At 41.1% G+C, this 20,631-nt stretch overlaps 1 protein-coding gene across 5 annotated transcripts in view; it reads right to left on the bottom strand.

The window, feature by feature from the left end:
* Positions 1 to 13,989: 13,989 nt before the first annotated feature.
* mpp7b (MAGUK p55 scaffold protein 7b) overlaps positions 13,990 to 20,631 on the bottom strand; it is a 73,541-nt gene continuing 66,899 nt past the window's right edge. For 4 of the 5 annotated variants that reach the window (XM_077198129.1, XM_077198037.1, XM_077198299.1 and 1 more), the window contains 3 exons: positions 19,760 to 19,868; positions 18,981 to 19,124; positions 13,990 to 14,551 (listed from right to left, as the gene is read on the bottom strand). In XM_077198129.1, the coding sequence (XP_077054244.1) occupies positions 14,372 to 14,551; positions 18,981 to 19,124; positions 19,760 to 19,868 (433 nt within the window). In that variant the 3' untranslated portion in view covers positions 13,990 to 14,371. The remainder of the gene's footprint in view (positions 14,552 to 18,980; positions 19,125 to 19,759; positions 19,869 to 20,631) is intronic. The other variant, XM_077198383.1, reaches the window with a different exon arrangement.

Below are 20,631 nucleotides of genomic sequence, written 5' to 3'. Positions count from 1 at the left end.
GTTCATTGTAAATTGTCATGGCTGAAGTGCTGCTCGTACGGTGAAGTTTTGGCTCGCATAAGGCTGTAAGTTACTATTATTTGTCATATAAATTTGATGTTTAGTAAGCTTAACATGTTTGTCAGTAAATTCAGAGAAGCAAATGTGCTATAACCATGACGTAAAGTGATTGTGCAATACGTGAGCATTAGTTAGCGCCGTATGCTAGCGATCTTTTGTTATGATAATTAGGCTAATTTGGTTTCCGTGATTACAAGCTATTACCTAAAACTAGGAATATAATTATCAAATGCACATGACAATGTAATGTTTAATGCTTAATATGTTGATTTAATGTTTCAAATAAGTGCTTATTATATGCAGTAAATACTGTTCAGTCAGCTATGCACTTTGAATATGTACAATTCTAATTGCTGTATTTTCTATGTTTGTTTACAGTTTTACAATGTTAAAGTTTAATGAGAAAAGATTCATGAAAGCTAATGGAAGATTAAAAGCCATGAATCAACATCTCGCCTGTTCACTGTCTGTCTAGCTGGATAGAGAAGTGACACGTCTAGTGAGGACAGAACACATTCATTCATTCATTCACTGGAAGATAAAGGCATGTATGTGTGGAGTTCTGTCCCTCATGCTGACCGGGCAGCCATCCAAAGAAACGACTCGGTACGTATGTAACCCTCGTTCCCTGAGTAGTGAACGGAGACGTTACGTCGGATGACGACGAATGGGGGTTTCGCTTAGAACACCTCTCCGTTCCCTACTCAGGGAACGAGGGTTACATACGTAACCGAGACTTTCCCCTTTCGTAGTCACTCCGAGTTACGTCGGATGACGACGAATGGGGGTCCCCGTGTAATCACGCCACTTCACAGCTGTCTTCCAGTGCCCTGCGTAAAACTGAGATCCCTGTCGTAAGACTTGCAAGGACTCCTATTTAACACAGGAATACCAAGGTACACTGTGGAGCATATCCCATAGTTTAGAGGAAATATGCAAAACATTGCCAGCCCAAACGGGGGGTGGGGGGGTTGGGGGGGGGGGGGGGGTTTAGAGAATACACATATGACCCGAAGGATGCATATGGAGAACACTGGGGTGTCCAGCCCCAGGTGGAATATTTCAACCCCAGGGGTGGCAAGGTGGCGTGGCAAGGTGGCTTGCCAAGGGAAAGACACATGCTCAAGGAGGCTTACAGTGGAAATACACATGTGGAGGTTACTCAGGGGAGGAACCATGGACACGGAGGCACCTAGCCGACGCACAGGCAATAGACACTGGCGCCAGCGTCAACAGTGCTGGAGGAACTCAGGGCCTCAGAGAGGAGGCTCACCCGAGGAATATATCGCACGTATCCAGTCCGTAGAGTGGAATGGCGAGCAAGCGAGACACCTGAGCGGGTCCAATACTAGCTGGTAGAAGCGAGTACATGAGAGGACACTGGCTCCACTCAGAGATTGTAGAATCTGGTGAATGAGTTAGGTGTCGCCCAGCCTGCAGCTCTGCAGATGTCTGTTAGCGAGGTGCCATGCGCTAGAGCCCAAGAGGACGCCACACTCCGGGTGGAGTGGGCGGTCACACCAAGGGGGTACGGTCGACCTTGCTGCTGGTATGCCAAAGCAATGGAGTCCACTATCCAGTGAGACAACCTCTGCTTGGAGAGAGCCTTTCCCTTCAGCTTCCCACAATAACAGACAAAGAGCTGGACTGAGGTCCTGAAACACTGCGTTCTGTCTACATAGGTGCGGAGAGCACATACTGGACAGAGCAGTGCCAAAGCTGGGTCTGCCTCCTCCGAGGGCAGCGCTTGCAGGTTCACCACCTGGTCCCGAAAGGGAATAGTAGGAACCTTGGGCACATATTCAGGCCAGGGTCTCAGGATCACGTGAGAGTAAGCCGGCCCGAACTCCAGTCACGCTTCGTCAACGGAGAATGCGTACAGGTCCCCTACCCTCTTGATAGAGGCCACTGCAACCAGGAGCGCTGCTTAAGCTCCACTGATTGCAAAGGCTCAAAGGGGGAACGAGAGGCGGCGAGGAGGATTCAGTCTCCTCGCTCCTCTCAGGAACCTGATGATCAGGTCGTGCTTCCCACACGGACTTACCTTCTACCAAATCATGGAGTGCGACAATAGCGGCAACATAGGCTTTGAGGGAGGAGGGAGACAGCCTTCGCTCCAACCCTTCTTGAAGGAAGGAAAGCACGACACCGACCGAGCATCTCCGGGGGTCTTCTCGGGCGAGAAGAGCACCAGCTGATGTAGAGGTTCCACTTCAACGCGTAGACGTGTCTCGTGGACGATGCTAGCGGTAGTGAAGGTAGCCACCACCGCAGGCGGTAGGGTACTCAAACCTGCCTGGTCCCGCCCAGGAGCCACACGTGGAGGCTCCAAAGATCGGGACGAGGGTGCCACAGGGTGCCCCGTCCCTGAGAAAGAAGGTCCTTCCTCAGAGGAATGGGACAAGGAGGTGCTGTCGCGAGGAGTATGAGTTTGGAGAACCAGGTCCGGGTGGGCCAGTAGGGCGCAACCAGAAGGACCTGCTCCTCGACCTCCTTGACTTTGCGCAAAACCTGCGCAAGAAGGCTCACTGGGGTAACGCATATTTGCGCCCCCCCGGCCAGCTGTGCGCCAGTGCGTCCGTGCCGAGCGTGACCTCGGTCAGGGAATAATACAGTTCGCAACGGGTCGAGTCGTGAGAGGCAAACAGATCTATCTGTGCGTCCCCGAACTGGACCCAATCAGCTGAACCGACTGGGGATTGAGTCGCCATTCTCCAGGGAGGGGCTGAAGCCGTGAGAGCTCGTCGGCTGCACAGTTCAGGACTCCGGGAATGCAAATGGCTTGAAGCGACCTCAGATGCTTCTGACTCCATAAGAGGAGGTGGCGGGCGAGTTGCGACATACGGCGCGAGTGTAGACCACCTTGACGGTTGATGTACGCTCTGTGGCGGTATTGTCTGATTGGACTAGTACGTGTTGACCCCAGAGCAACGCCCGGAAGCGGTGCAGGGCAAGGCGTACTGCCAGCAACTCGAGGCAATAGACATGCCACACTGCTCAACACTACATGCGAGAATCACTGAGCTTCAGGAGCAACCTTGCTCAACACCTAAGTGTGAAGAAATTCACTGAACCTCAGGAGCATTTCTGCTCAACACCTGGGTGTGATAAATCTCACTGAATTTTTCAGGAGCATTTCTGCTCAACATGAGAGTGTGACAGCATGTCCATTGCGCATGGCGCCCCAGCCCGTGGAGGCATCTGTTGAGACAACAGCATGCCGGGAAGCTGAAGCGGTCTCATATGAAGCAAACTGAGCGGCGTACCGTGGCTGCAGATGACATATGCTCCAGGAGCCTCTGAAAAAAACTTCAGTGGAACCGCACTCTTGCGCTCTTGATAGTCTCAGGCAAGTCAGCAATGGCTGAGTAGAGAAGGCGACCAAGTCCATACCGAGAAAAGAGCTCCTCTGCATGGGGCAAAGTTTACTCCTTTCCCAGTTGACCCGAAGGCCCAGACGAGCTAGGTGGCGGAGCACTGGGTCCCTGTATTCGCAAACCTGGTCTCAGGAGTGAGCTTGAGACAGCCAGTCACCGAGATAGTTCAGGATGCGAACCCCGTGTTCCCATGGAGGAACAAGGGCTGCCTCAACAACCTTTGTGAAGGCGCGAGGAGACAGGGCTAGCCCGAATGGGAGAACTGCGTACTGATATGCGCGCGCCCTGACAGCAAACCGTAGATATGGTCTGAGTCGAAGGAGAACAGAGACATAAAAGTAGGCGTCCTTCAGGTCGATCGCTGCAAACCAATCCTGTGGCCGCACACATCCAGAAATACGTTTGGCCAGGAGCATCTTGAACGGCAGCCTGTGAAGGGAGCGGTTCAGATGCGTAGGTCCAGGATTGGCCGTAACCCACCAGACTTCTCCGGGACAATGAGGTAGGGGCTGTAAACACGGACCTCATTTCGGCTGGAGGGACAGTCTCAATCGCACCCTTCGCCGATGGTTCGCGCGACCCGGCGGAACAGATAGGGAAGCTCTAGGCAGGCTCCCAACTGTGCCAGCGGCGTCAAGAACCACAGACGTCCCCCCCTGTGGTGCAGCGAAGCGGAATGACCGGCTCAGACGTGGACGGCATAACGGCCCGCTGTGGGGGCAAGGTCATAACCGCACCCTGACAGAGGAGGCCAGGGAAGGACCAGCGTTCCACGGGGGCCTGCTCTGTCAGGGGTCTGGTGACAGAGGGGGGACAGGGGCGAAGCGGTCCGTGGACGGCACGCCGTGTCAACTGCCTCTGGGACAGAGGGGGACGAGGAGAGCACGGCTTGTGGGAGGCGCTCTGTGTCGTCCGAGAACTCTGTATGCTCAGAGACGAGAGAGTCAGTTCTTTCTGAATAAGGATTCTTCCCCAGCCCTCCACCGGGGAAAGGAGTGGCCCTGCTATCAACTCCTGGAAAGAACTGAGTCTAATCTCTGAGCAGCCCATCTCAAAAGTGCCGCTTAACCGGCGTTTAGCGGGGGGTGTTGTGGTTTTCAATCTTTCTGAAAAATAACTTCGCAGAGATCTTTGATGCCAGAAATAATTAGACTTTATTTTCGAACGCCGTCCCGTTCCATAGAACGGCGCTCTAACGCTCTCTGGCCCTCTGGCCTTCCAGTGCGCTCCCGAGTATATTTTGGTTCAGAGTTATATACATACATCTTCTTCCAAAGAAGGTAACACACCCTATAGATAGTTTTGGGTAAAGGTCTTTTACCATGTGACTTCTCAGAATAGAATTTTCGGCAGCAAACAACATTCCATTCAAGGTCTTTCACATACACAGAGGAAATCCAAAGTCACAGAGAGAAGAAATAATTGTGTCCAAATATATAGCAAAATTACTTGTTTTCTAAATAATAAAATCTTCTACATTCCCTCCTCTGAGGCTTATCTAAGCCTCACTTTCACTAGTTTTTTTTCCAGAGTGTAGTTTCAAAATCCAGCTCCCTCAGTTATGCTACCTAGTGACTCAACTGAGTCACCCATTCTCCTTTTCAATTACTGGATTAAGCCACCACACTCCGGAGGAGCACTCGAGCCAAACATCTTCTTCCATACATTTTATTTCTTTTAGTTGTTCTTTCTTTTTTGTTTAATGGAAAAAGTAAAAGAATCGAGGTCTCCTAGTCAGACAAACTGAAACATTGTTATAAGTGTGTGTATACCTTTGTTCTTGCATTGCATGTTATTGTCACAGTTATGTAGAGTATGTCAAACATAAAAAGTCTCTTATACTATTGAAAGTTTTCTTGCGGTGTAGATATCCTCTAGGGTCTGGCTCATCAATCATCTTCTTCATCCTCAATTCCTCATTTAATGGGATCAACATCCAGGGTTTGTAAATATCAATTTGGTTGCCCTCTCAAATTAGTTTTCATTATCTTTTTTCCGCATTTTCATTCGTTTAACCGTGGTTTTCCAACTAATGATCTTAATATACAAAGTATACAACAGAATAATAACCCACTTTCAATATCCCTAATTGAGCAAATCATAATTTTCCAGACTTTACATTAAGTTTTCCTTAACTTTTGCTCTTAAGGTTTTTTAACATGATCATAATAGCTAAATTTTCCTCCCTGCGCAATATTATTTAGTAAAAGTGCAACACTGATCACCAAACATAAGTCATTCTACTTTTTTCACATAATTGTTTTTCCCCTAATGCAGACAAAGCATTATAATAAATCTTCTGCTTATTATAGTAGTTTAATTAATTTATTATGCATTTTTTTTCTACTTGATCCATATGGCTATTAATTCAAAATATTGCTGGGTAAACATAACTATCATTTTTATCACTTCTTATGAGAGAATATCATTTTCTTAAATTCAAATAATCCATCTTTTAGTCAGTCAATTTTAGTGAACAGAACACTTTACACCTATCTAATAAATTGCAATACATTTCACTTACTGTCTATTTTATTACCAAATTTAAACAATAAATTCCATTTTGACCTTTTTAATCTCGCGTATTGCTTCCTATTCTCATTGTAGCTCCTCAGTTTAAGACTAAACTGAATACATTTTTTTTTCATTTCTACTAATTTCTAAATAAGCTATCATGAATAAACTAATTATGTCTCATGTGATCACTCTAACTAAGAAAGCTTCAGAGCAATGTTACATTTATCTCATAAAAGTCATTCAATAAACTCATTAGACAATTAGAAAAATAACTCTAGAGAACAACTTTTTGCACTCTTACATATTCCTTATATGTACATTTCTTTTTCTTTATATCTAACAATCTAAAAGTTTGTCTATCAACCATTTAAACCATTAGCATTATAACTTAATTATTATTAAAACTTCCTTGTATTCGTATGCAATTTATTTTCAATCTTCAATACTTCTGTTTAGTTGACCCATTATCTGACGTTATTTTTGCTTAGACTTCCAATCTAAGGATTACTTCTCTGTCAGAGATTTAATTTCTGTTCCTGGCCTCCTCTGTTGATTTCATTGCTTTTACCCATCTATATCATGTCCACATAATCCATTACCAAGTGATTTAATAGTTCTTCAGGTATACTGATATATGGCCTATTTTTGTCGCTGTTCTTTTCTTAACTTTGTTTTTGCACAAATTTCACAAAACTTTGCAAAAATGCTTTTTAATTTAAAATGCCTATAATTTTATATTCATTTTAATTTTTAATTTCCTTATCTTACTCCCCCCTTTGCGCACTGGTTTAAAACCATTGCGCATCTGGACTGAGAATATTCAAAAGTATTCATTGGTTCAACAATCTGTCCTTCATGTGAATGCCAAATATCTATTTTTGACCCCCCTCTGGTGCCATTTAGATTGTTCATAAGGGCTTGTTTGTTACTGAATTTCAATAACTTCTTGTAAGTCTATAAACTTTCTATAAGTACTACTTAATATTAGTCAATTGCATATTGAATCAAATCTTATAAATTCAATTTTGACATTGAATATTTGTTAATACCCAGTGTTAATACTTGCTTTAATTTCAACTGTAGCCTTAAATTAAGTATACCCTTGTATTGACAAGTTACATCTGAGTACCCCTTAAAATTTATTTTAAAGTTATTTTTAGTTCTAAAATTTTCCTTCATGAATTGTCTTAATTCCCATTATGCTATATCAATTTCTTAAGTTAATTGTTAACATTATTTTAGTTTCTTTTCTTAATTAGTCATTATCATTGTTTTCTATGTTGCGTAATATATTTTTCTCTTCAATCATTTTTGTTATGGTGGGGTTATTATTAAGTTGCTACTGAATCTATTCAAGGGCTGAACATCCAATCATAGGAAAGTTGGTTGATGTTGACTATTGTTTGAGCTTGTACTCATCTCTGTTGATTCTCTTTTCTTTGCACAGTTCCTCTCATTACTGTGTTTCTGGTCAAGTTTGTCTTTTCTTCCATTCATGATTTGATCATTCTGTTAACCTTGTCATCAATCATTACATCTTTCACCAGGGTGTCTCCAGTGAGTCGTTCGTTGCAATGGACTCTTTCTCTCATTGTCAGCATGTCCTTGATCCCTCACTTCAGTTGTGGGGGGGTTGCTGAAGTTAGTTGGTTTATTTTAAGTTGAGAGGCATGGACTCAATGTCACACTGTTGATCACTTCTTCTGAAATTACAAAGCATAGTTACTGGTTCTTTTTGTTAGACTTGTCCCAGAATCCTTCCTGGAATCGAGCTGCTGCTATCTGTAAATTAAAGCTTAATTATTTTTGTTAGTGAAAACATCATGTGATTTCAATCATCTGCTCATCTGTCCCATTGTCCTTCTCGATGTTACCTGTAGAAAGGTCATGTGGGCTGAGTGGTGTCATTTCTGCCTTCATTAACAGCTGGACTTTAAATCATATTTTCCCCATTGTTTTTCATACAGTTTGGCTTTTTTATCATCATAATTGCAATCTCTTTGCATTTTTCTCATAATAAATTTCCAAAGTACTCTTAAAATTAGTCAATTCAACTCAGTTATCTCTTTGTCTTGAGTTCCACTATCGGCACATTATTTATTAGGCATCTTGGACAATACTCAACCCACTTTGACAAAAGTTACAAGACAATATTTCATACTTTTGACATAGATCAGCTCCATCATGATATGCTGAAAAGAAAGGCAGACGTGTTATGCTGAAAAGAAAGTCAGATATGTTATGCGCTGCGCAAATGTGGCACTGTTTTTATATTTTTTATTTTTCTCTTTTCATTCTTTGTTTTTTCATATTGTTACTTCAGTTCCTGACCAGGAAATTTAACCAAATGCATCCATGGTCATTATTTTACTGGGCAGAATTTGCCCTGTGGGCCCACAAATTTTAAATACAGCTGTATTGGCAAAATAATTGATTTGCCTTAGTGTCTCTTCAGACACCATCTCTCACTCATTCACACTCAGTGTCTCTCTCACACACACTGGCCAGCATACACTCTTACAGGTTGTGCTCTAAATGTGGCATCCTATAATTTTAGCCAAGGGTTGATCAGGTCAACACAACTATGTCAAACACTACTGAGAAGTGTCAATGATCATAAGGTTTAGTTTAACACTGTTGTTATAATCCTTTTTTTCTTTCTTTTTACAAATTCTAATAGACTAAGTATTTTAGAATAATAAGCCTGCCATTGTAATTTTTCAAATACATTTTGTCATTTGTTTTTCTGATTTTTCCTATTCTTTTTTGTTTTTGCTCATGAGCTGCTTTAAGAAATTGGAGATCTCTGCATAATCTTGGATCCATGGCCAACAACATTTCCATCTCATTATCCCAGTTTTGACAGCATTTTTTGCGATTTCATAATTTTGGACTTTTGGAGTAATTTTTTCTCCAATCTATATCTCTAAAAACTTAGCAAAACAAAATGGAGTGACCAGTATCATTGTTTTGCAAACAATAATTATTATTCTTTGACATTTTGTGTCTATCTTTTACTTTTCTACAGATTAATTTTTCTCATGCTTTTAGCCCTATAGTTGTTTAATGTAATAGCCCTCACTATAACAAATCCAGCCTCAGTTTGAACGATTTGGTGAGTTGAGCACTCACTTCTCTCTTTCAGTGTATTCTCTTTCTTTTTTATATGGCTGGACTTGAACCTACTGGAAAAGCAAAGAGGGTTAGTTTAGCAGAGAATATAAAGAATTGCTTATGAGACCAGTGAATAATCAGAATGAATAAAGTTAATATAATTACTAAATTTGAAGCAGTCTCTAGAGGGATCATCGGAGTTGCCACACCTGTGTTGCCCGTAAGTGAAGGGTTTCGGTCAGTTCTTCTGTTTTTAGATTATCAGTCTGTTAAAGCTTCATGCTGTCGCTCTGCATGTGTCGTCAGCCTAGCTGTCACTCAAGGCTTGGTGTAAACTGGAATATAGGCTCTGTTGTTTCTCTGCCCCTTCTCAGTTTGGGCTTTGATAGATTTTGCCACAGCTTTGCATCTCAGGATTTTCCTCTTGTCCTCAGGAAAAAGTCTCCAGTGAAATAGTGAACGTTTCACCTTTTCCAGCATTAAACAGTCTTTCTCCATGCTGAGTTTTCCAGAGAGTGGTCATCTTCAGAAGGGGAGCTGAACGCCCCTCACCCTCTCTTCTTCTTCTCTCTGCAGTCGTCTTTGACCTTTTACCTCTTCCATTCGACACTGAAGCCATCTGAAACTTGAACACTCAGAGAGCTGCATAGATCAAATTAGTCTTTATAAATATTTGTTCCTGAGCTATTAGCTTTTTATCTAAATTCCACTTTTAACCATCTTTTTCCTAGTTCTTTTATACTATATAATAATCACTGGTTGACAACAGCAGTTCTCCCATTCTGTTTTTAGTAAAGCAAGTTTTTCGTTGCAGGAAAAAGCAAGCTATTTCTTCATTGCAATATCAGCAATAATCTAACTTTGATTTTCTGAGTATAATACAATTAAATAATTTTCCCTATGATAAAATCAGCCTTCAATCTTTCTCCTATATTTGCATGCTGTGCTCAAAATAATCTAACATGGTGAATAAACTTTTCCTCACCCATTCCACACAATTCCCATTTACTACAATTCTAAGATTGCTGTAAATTATTTATGACTGTTGAAACTTTGTCACTCAATCTTGTTCACTTTTAGCACACTGCACAAGTTATTTTTTCCTTAGCACAAACTTAATTATCTACAATGGAATCATTTTTCTCTCACTTTGTCTTCAGGGATAATGAGATACAAATTTTAGACGTCTTCAGATATAAGATATATTAAGCACGTGCATTCTTATTTATTTATCCATTAATATATATCAGTCCATTTATTAATATATATTTTATACTTTAACTTATTTCATGCTACAATAATCTGCAAGACTAATATCTTGAAACAATTGTTTTCTTTTACTATTTCCTTTACTTTTAATACTCATTTATACATTACTTGTCTCTCAAGCACATTCACACATTCCTTGTCACCTATTTTTAACCACAGGCACAGTCAAGCAGACACACAGGACAGGATCCTACATACACACACAGAGCTATATTCTACTCACAGTGTTTCTCACTGTTTTTACAAACAATACTTCACTGAATAACTTTAAACTATCACAGACCTCTGCGATTCAATTTAGCTTACCCGAGCAGTCCATTGTCATTCCTATAACAATGCGGTAACCATAAGCTAAACTTATCTGTGCGCATGCTATCCTATTATCCTTAATAAGAAACACAGATAAAATACCTCATAACCTTATGAGTATCGTTATGCCTTAACGAGCAGAAAATTATCACAGTCCTCTGCGATTCACTTTAGCTTCCCTGAGCAGGCCATCGTTATACCTATAACAATGCGGTAACCAGTAGCTAAACTTATCTGTGCGCATGCTATCTTATTAACCTTAATAAGAAACACAGATAAAACTGATAACCGTATCAGTATACTCATTATCCTTAATGAGCAGAAAATGATTAACCTTAATCATTAACATTTACCATTATCCTTAACAGTAAATATAAAAAAACAACTGATTAACCTTAACCAGTACACTTGTTAAACTTAACAAGCAAACATCTCAAATCCTTACATACGTATGACAAAACCTTTAGCGGCACATCAGCAGTACCAATATTCATACAATCTGCATCAGATTATATAAACACTGGCAAACACTAACGGGAGCTCCGCCGCGCTATAACACAGTACTTGACATCATCAACAAACAATAGACACTTATTTCTAGAATCAAAGATCCTCTTTTCAATTTTTTAGTTCTTTAAACTTGGAGAAGCATTTTAAAGGGTCTTACCACTCTGGCTCACTGGTGACAACACATACTTTTTCAAAAGCAAAAATTTGCTCACCTCAAATTACAGTGGCCACTGTTGTCTGTGTCGGTCACCAGTGTTGCCTTTCGTGGTTCCTTCCGCTTCAACCCAAGTCCTGCCGGAGTCGCCAAATGTTGTGGTTTTCAATCTTTCTGAAAAATAACTTCGCAGAGATCTTTGATGCCAGAAATAATTAGACTTTATTTTCGAACGCCGTCCCGTTCCATAGAACGGCGCTCTAACGCTCTCTGGCCCTCTGGCCTTCCAGTGCGCTCCCGAGTATATTTTGGTTCAGAGTTATATACATACATCTTCTTCCAAAGAAGGTAACACACCCTATAGATAGTTTTGGGTAAAGGTCTTTTACCATGTGACTTCTCAGAATAGAATTTTCTGCAGCAAACAACATTCCATTCAAGGTCTTTCACATACACAGAGGAAATCCAAAGTCACAGAGAGAAGAAATAATTGTGTCCAAATATATAGCAAAATTACTTGTTTTCTAAATAATAAAATCTTCAACAGGGGCGGGGCTGGAGAGGGCTGTGGCATCTCCCCTACGGTCTTTCAGAGCCAGGCCCGGGTGAACGGACGGGGTTGAAACCGTGGGAGGGAGCTTCGGCGGTGGGCAGACTGAGGGATCTGAGCGGACGGCGGGGCCGTCGGGCAGAATAACCTCAATCTGCTCACGGGCGGTTGAGAACTGTTGGGGAGAAGCACTCAACCGCACCGCCGAAGAGGCCGACCTGGGAGATGGGGGTGTCGAGCAGACGGGTCCGCCCGACATCGTGCACATCAGACCGGTCAGCCCCAGACTGGTGAACATCACCTGACTCCGAGAGCGTACGGCCACTTTCGTCACTTCGAAGAGCAAGGTCAGTGGCGGCGCGCAGCTCACTGAAGAGCCTCGGGTCAGTCCTGCCCTCCTGCATGTCCATGAGCATCTCGGTCAGGTAGACTAGCAGAACAATCATGGGATGCAGTGAGGCAGCTGCCTGTCCTGTGGCACTATAGGATTTCGCCACAGATTAGTGTAGACGAAAAGAACTACAGGCTTTGGACGGGTGCCTAGGATTGCGCCGGGAAGCACTCTGAGGACATAGTAGCATGGCAACAGAGCGTTCAACCGGGGGAACCCCAGTGTACCCATGGGCAGCGGCCCCAGAGGGGATGAAAGGCGGATGAGACCAACGAGAGGACCCGTGATCTCATCATGCACGTCCGGGAGGAAAGATATTGGGGTTTGCCGTGGACGCGTCGGCGGCCTTATCCAAAACCAATCGTCCCGGGAAAGCATGGCCGTCATCTCCGGATCAGACTCAGGCACAGCCGTATGCACACTAGAGGTTGGCAGCTGTGACCAGTCGTCATTTCCAGAAGAATCAAGCCCACCTAGTGATACTGCAACAGACACAGCATCATCCTCTGTAGCTTCAAATGAAAACACACGGGCCACCCGAGGGTAGACTCGTGGAATCATCAGTTCGCTAGCGGGCACCGTCATTAAAGAGGGGGGGCTGGGGCGTGGACACAGAGTCTGTGCCTTGTTCCAGACCAACACCCTCAGGTCACCCTGGCCACCAGCCGAAGATTGGGTGGTGGATGAGGGGACTCACACTCTTGCGAGTTCACTGAGTCTCGACCTATATATGACGCGATGATCACGTTCCCAGAGAGAACATGAGTCATCCACGAGCGCTGTTCAAGCATGATCAAAGCCCAAACACACTAGACAGCGCTCGTGCCCATCAGAGTCCGATACCAGTCCGCTGCAACCAGAAATGCACGGGCGAGCCGTCTTTAAAAAGACGTGTCGCGTGCGAGCTCTTTTATGAGAGGAGAAAAAAACTCTGCGATGTTGAAGCCCACAGGGAGACACACACACACTGGCAGATCACCGCACAGATCAGCAGGCACTGTGAGCTCGCTGCAAATCGCCGTCACACCAACACCGGAGACAGAAGCTTGTCTCGTAGAGCGAAGTCAGAGATGATTGTGGAGTGTAGAAATACTCTTTGCTCCGAAGTGAAAACTTATCTGCATGTTGCCGGCGTCCTCCTTTTATACCCACGCGGTGGGGCGGAGATACGCTATGCAAATTCCGCAGACCCATGGCATTTCATCGCCATTGGCTCGTTTTGTAATACTCGAAGTCGATAGGTGTTCTAAGCGAAACCCCCATTCGTCGTCATCCGACGTAACTCGGAGTGACTACGAAAGAGAACCCCAGGAACTCTCCCGTCTTTAATGCTGCTAAAAAAATCAACATCCTCTTCCTCTTCTGGCTTCCACTGGAACAACTAAGGTCACCATGAGCAAAAGTCACCTTTCCAAATGCATTGTTTGAGAAGGATTGCTAATTTTTAACCTTAAAAAAGCAGTTGTGGTGCTTTGAATTGGTTCTTTTGAGAGGTTAACTCATAGATCACCTTGTATACCTGTAAACGTTAATGTTTTTCAACAACGCCAAGATATTTAAATCACTGAAAACCCCTGAGTTTAATGTCAGGAACAAATCTAAATGTGGATTGGAACTGTTTGTTACAAGAGCTACCTGGATGTGTTTCAGAGGTCTAATCCAGAGTTCAATCTTGTAGTCACAAGCTACGAATAGAAAAGAAACTGTAGTCCTATTCCACCTCACTTAAACCAAATTAAGAACACATCTTTTTAATGGAAAATCCACGTATGTAAGTTATTAATGTCAGAACATGAGCCACAACAGTGCACAAAGCAATTTGTGCATAGAAATCATTCAGTAATATAGCATAATGTATATCATTATGTAGGAATTAGGGAGAGACAAACATTCTTTACAATTACTTGTTTTCTCAACATAAACAAAACTGTCTCAACTTCAGTGCATTGTCATGAGTTTGGCGGTTATGAATGGAGTTGATTCATGACAGGCCAGCACACACTGCTTATAAGCGTATAATTACAGTAATATGGTGTGCCTTTCTTATATGCAGAAAATCTCCAAAACATAGTCAAAAGTTATTATGAGTGTAAGTGGTTCAGTGAACATGAATTGGTTTCTCAGACATGAGCCCATGCATTTGGGATCCAGCGAGTCTCTGTTTCTATCTTTGTGAGTTCGTCTCTCAGCTCGGTGAATGCCATGGCCAGATCGTCGTTGATGATCACTTTCTCAAACAAGTGGACGTATTTATTCTCCATGGCTTGGGCACTGGAAATCATGTCTTGAAAGTCCTCCTCCTGTAAATAGTTAATAAAATGGAAATGCATGAGTATAATATTACTGTATTTTTCAATATAACAGTTAGTTCCATTCCTCAAATTTGATTGAGCTACACTCTAAAAGGCCTGATATTTATGTGGTGCATTCATGTCGTAATTATCGTAATTATGAGATGACAAACCAGCGCTCGGAATTTCATAATTATGGTAATTCCAAAATGTCTTGAACGCACTATTAGTATCACAAACTTTTTTGTATCACTCAACATAAATGGATGGGATGAATGGGATTTTAAGAATGATACATTTTAATGGGAAAATACTAAAAAAATGCTATGATAAGAACCTTTTATTCGGCTAACGGTAGTTCCTTACCCTATTTGTTGAAAAACGATAGTTCTAATGCCAGGTTCAGACTAAACAGCATTTTTGTCTGTTACGATAGTCAGTGTGTCAGATTATGCGATTTTGACTCCTAAATTATGTTGTGGATGAGAAACACGTCAGGCTATGCGTTACTTCCAGACCAATCATCGCTTGCCGTCTTTAATGACATGCGTGATGTCATTGAGCAGGCGGAACGACTGACTTTCGGAAACAAGAGCATTAACAAACAATGGCTACCAAAGCAGTGTGTTTTGTACTGGCTGTCTTGTTCTCAGAAAAACCCCCCAAAAAGAAATAATTCTTCCTAGTAGCAGCACCAATACCATCGTCTCTCTTTTGTCCATGTTTGAAAGCTTCTGTGCTCCTATTGGTTAATGTCACAGATGTGATGGAACCCATCATAGAGGACCGAAAAAAGAAGAAGAAACATGCTAGTCTTTCTGCCAGGACGTCGTAAAGCGTCACAGATTTGGCATTGGTTGTCGTCCACTATGACACATTATATGAGATAAAACGTTCGATTCTTGTGTCCCGACGGCCGTTGTCATTTTACGAATCACTAAGACACCCTATGTAAAATGGATTGTGCCAAAATTGGCCTAATATCATGTAGTCTGAACACGGCATTTCATGTAATTTCACAGTAAAATTCTGTTTGTTTTTGGGCGTGAACAACAACAAATCATTTTATTATTTACAGTTAAAAAACGTAAATTGAAATTCACCGAAATGGATCATGAGGTGTGACTTTACGTTTTTATGGTTTTCATTGAAATACATTTTTAACTAATTTTAAAACTATTAAATCTAAGTTTTTTCTTTTCAGTTATTTACGGTACAGCTTATGTTGTTAATTTAACGTTTGTTACATTATTTTAATTCATATCATATGTTATATTGTCAATTAAATTTTAATGTAAGTTTAAGGTCAGTTGTAAAACTTAAAATGCTGCTATCATAGTTTTTATGGTAAAGATCTGGCAACCATGACTTTATTTTACTGTAAATTTCACAGATTTAAAAAAAAAAACGATTACCCAGTGTACAACCCAATATTCAATACGCCCTTAACCGAATCAGTAGAAAGGACATCATCTGATCAACATAGGAATCAACAAGGCAGAATAATAAAAATATAATGCTAATGGTTTTTATATCACCAACATGAGTGACCTTTGCAGAATGTATGCCAGAAGGGTTAGATTCAACGGGCTACAGATGGTACATTTACGTGAGATGCCATGCTTTTGAATGTTTTCCTTGTTTCGGTCAGCCTAGTGAAAGGAATTCTTTAAGTTTAAGCTTTAATTTATGTTCTCTTACGTATATAGTCATCTTGAAGCATTTAGAAAAATAGCCATGACAGTGAAGTTACTCATACAGTTCAGTGTATTTAAGTGTTCCTGTTAAATTCATTCAGGTCAATGGTCAGTATGAGAAATGTTCTTCCTCAGCTATGACATTGTCCACTATTTTTAACAGTGAAAAGACATTTTTACACATAACCCAAAGCTCCAGATGGTCCAAAAGAACACTTCTTGTCTATAAATGTCTTTCCGTACCTCAAAAGGTATTTCACTTTGTGGTTTATGAATTATAAAAATGATATGACATTATGCGTCAGACTGAACTGGCTTGGATTGGAGTAAGAAAAGTAAAGAAGACAGTAACGACGAATTATTCCACTAAATCATAAAATCAAGTGATGTCCAAATGTGTCTTGTTAAGGTCAGTGCTCAGTGCAGTCATGCAAGACACGTGTGTCCTTGGTTAATATGGAAAGATGAGCAATACATTTGCACCCAGGAGCTTGGTAGTTTGTAAAACAACATCCAGGTGTGAGAGAGATGACCCAAGTCTTTTATAAGACCCTGGGGTAGACTTAGGTGCTCACGCTCACAGCATGACACAGATGGGTCTCAGTGGGGTTACCAGCAAACCTTCCGCCCCAAGCCTGAAAGACCCTCAGACCGCTGGGAGCGTAAAAAGACAAACCTGTGTGAGCTCATTGACCACACCTGCAGCCCACCCTGGAGAGTTTTTTAAAAGAGAGAGGTGTATTAAATGCCAGAGAAGCTGATGTACGGTTGAGATGATGGGTCAGGTCAGACCTTGTTCATCTCAGCTGTGTACTGAACTGCTGTAGGAAGGTCATGCATTGAGAATTCACCCATTCCATTTTTGATCCCACATTGATTCCACATTATATTAAGTAAGGAATAATTGACGACAGGCAGTTGAATTATTAAAAAAATAATGCACACCCGAGGTGGTAATGCGGTCACGACGCGAAGTGGAGTGGGCGTTACACCTCGGGTGTGCATTATTTTTCTATTAATTCAACGGCCCGGGGCAATTATTCCGCTTATACTACAGTTACCACACCTTGAAACATTGTTCAGATGATGTATTTCAAGACGTTTGTCAAGTTTTTGACATTAAAACGCTCTTGTATGTAGGATCTAATCCCATGCCTCCGTTGCCAATTCCAAAACGTAATTTTAGAGTTAGTAATGGAGGTTTGAGCCACTGATAGCAGACTAATGCTGGACATACACTTAAGACTTGCTGAAACATTCTAAGACTGACTGTTTCTATCGACTCTAGCAGGTCTTAAACACCGACTGTGAACACAGACTGAACGCGCTGACCGACTGTTCATAACCGGCCTTAGAGTTAGTGTGTCCCCGGCTTTATGCAGTTATTAATGCAGTTATAAGAGAGAGAGAGAGAGAGAGAGAGAGAGAGAGAGAAAGAGAGAGAGATATGTTGCAATAATGAGATGAGAAAGCATGTGCGTCAATATTATTATTTATTTATTTATTCAATTCATTTTAATTAATTCGTTCATTATTTTTTTCAATTATTGACAGTAGACTAGCTTAATGAATGAAACACAAAGCCCTTTTGCTCCCACTTTATATTAAGTGGCTTTAAGTACTATGCACTTACATTGAAATTAATAATTTGATACAATGGACTTATTGTGTACATACATGTTTTTACATTGTACTTATATTTTGAAAATACCTGCATGTAATTACAGCTGTAATTAATTTATGCAATTACATTTGTAATTACACAGCTTACCCTACCCTTACTCCTTAACCCACCCTTAAACCTACCCATACCACCACACCTGACCCTAATCTTACCCGTATCACACGTCAATAGCAGCAAAAGTGTTTTACAAATTCAACCTGAACACAATGAGCACATTGTACTTATTTTTCGATGTAATATAAAGTGGGACCGCCCTTTTCAATAATTATTTATTTTTTATATTATCTGCAATAATAACGAAAACCCATGCAGCATGACCATCAATTTATTTATATATTTGTGAAGTTGATTGAGAAGTTAGACATCGAAATTGCAGATCATGCGCATGGGGTTGCATCCTTTTTCTTGTTATAAATTGTATCCTATTTTCCGTTATTACAGTCAACTATGTAATGCGGTCAAGACCTGCCTGGAACTACTTTAGCCGTGCGTTTCCCTGAAAATAATAGCACACCTTAGATACTACGCCCTGTAGTATAAGTAAGGAATAATGCTGGGCCATTGAATTATTCGAAAAATAATGCACACCTGAGATGGTAATGTGCCCACAACGCGAAGCCATTGTCAAAGTATATTCAAGTAACAGTATATTTATTTCTTAGATGCAAAACTTTTTAAATGAGGATAAAAATAATCAGACAACACAGAAGTTCCAACACAATCTCATGAAAGTGCGTATCTATACCACGAATGTTATTTCTCATGTCATTTATACGGCAAAAATGTATTGTGCGTGCATATGCTACGCACTGAAAACCCCTTGGTTTGGATTAGGGGTGGGAGTGCGTGCGTATTACACGCCATAAAGTGTGTATCATATGCATGCGAAAACTGCATATCATATGCACGCGAAACTATTTTTGCCGTATAAATGGCACGAGAAATAACATTCTTTGTATAGATATGCACTTGCATGAGATCGGGCTGGAAGTTCTGTAAAACAACCATAATAAACAAACACATAGAGACAAGAAACCACAATCATTATATCTCTTACCGTTAAGATTTTTGTGACTGTTTGCTCATTCTGAATTTCCAGAACCTTTGCTTTTCTTCGGCTCAGTCTTAAGCGCTCTATTGGTGGAGGCTTCACAAATACAACATAGGGTTTAAACTCAGAGGAATATAAGGCTGCTATGGTCTGTTAGAGAATGGAGAAGAAGAAAAAAACAGTGAACAAATGACAGTGAGCTAAATGGCAACATATGAGACCTATTCTTCAAAATAATACAGATCATTGCCTGGTATGAATGTGTCCATGTTATATTGTAACTTTCATTTCAAACCAATTTTCTATGGTATGAAAAGCTAGACACAGCATCACCCATGCATTCTATGTGCTCACATAGTAGGTTTGTTAATACAGTGAGAATGTTTCTATAAATGTTACAAGCTGATGAAAATAATCAGACCACAGGAAATGTACCAACTGGAGTAGAGCTGACAGAAGCTCCCCGTCCAAAATGACATAATTCCTGCCCTTGAGTCCGTGTTCCAAAGTCAACAAATATGACATGTAATATAGGACTCCCTGGCTCTCGCTCACTCTGTTTATCCCTGTTTCTCTCTTTTCCTCTTTCGCTGGAGAGAGGCACAAATTGTGGTATTTGTATCATATACTGCATGTGTGGTTCTTAAATAATATGAAATAAAATTCATTAAAAAAATATGTTCTGAAAGGGGCCACTGTTGTCGAAGACCCACGTGCGCAGATCCTTGATCCAGCGCTTCTTGGCACTCACACACCCTGCCATTCATGAATGATCTTTGACTCACGTGTGGTTCCACATCCAACAGGCACACCTTGCTCTCCGCTATGACCCTGCGCACTGAATCCAGACTCGTACCATAGTAGTTCCCTTTATGTTCACCATACTCCAAAAATCTAGGTGAAAAATTTTAGAGAGCATGGAATATGGGGAATATAGACATTTTTATAAGCTCTAATAATTTAAACTCTTTTACATGACTGTTTTGAATAACATGCTATGAAAATATCTGATATATAATAAGATGACCATAAATCATTAGAAAATAAATGACAATTTGGACCATGCAAACATAAATCTCCAGGTGTTTTCCAGTTTGCTGTTACACACTATTGGCATGTTTCCTTCCTTCATTTCAAAAAGTATTCGCCAACAGTGCAATATCATCAATTTGCTGCACGTACAGTATATGTGTTGTTTGAAAGCGCTAAATACTTGGCTACCATTAGTGTTTGTAGTAAAAGGTGGATTAGTGGTACATGTCCTAAACTGTCATATTGCTGATATATCGTGATTTAGTATTAAAGAAAATAATGCTATATAAAATGCTTTGTCTCTTGTCACAGAAACATCATCACACTCATTCAGAGTAAATTGTAACATATTTCAGCAGATCATCCTTCCAGATTCGTTGGCACAGTATGTGTTATGTATGTTACACAAATGTAAATAAAAGCAACCAACTTTTGAGGGATGGTCTTCAAAGAATGAACTAAAATTAAAATACAATGCTTTCAATAAGTGTGTAATATTTGCATAGGAAATAAGACAGTAAATAATTTTGTGCCTCCTCTGTCATGTTTCTTTTCGAAAGTCAACTGTGTTTCTAATCCTATAAAGTTAATTAGAATTGGAGAGAATTCACTAAGAATAAATTAT

Source organism: Siphateles boraxobius, unplaced genomic scaffold (assembly GCF_051911475.1).
Source record: "Siphateles boraxobius isolate OS27281-9 unplaced genomic scaffold, OSU_SipBor_1 1, whole genome shotgun sequence".
In the NCBI taxonomy this organism is placed as follows: domain Eukaryota; kingdom Metazoa; phylum Chordata; class Actinopteri; order Cypriniformes; family Leuciscidae; genus Siphateles; species Siphateles boraxobius.
The sequence above is the reverse complement of the archived record's forward strand: the minus strand, read 5'-3'. Positions and strand labels throughout refer to the sequence as shown.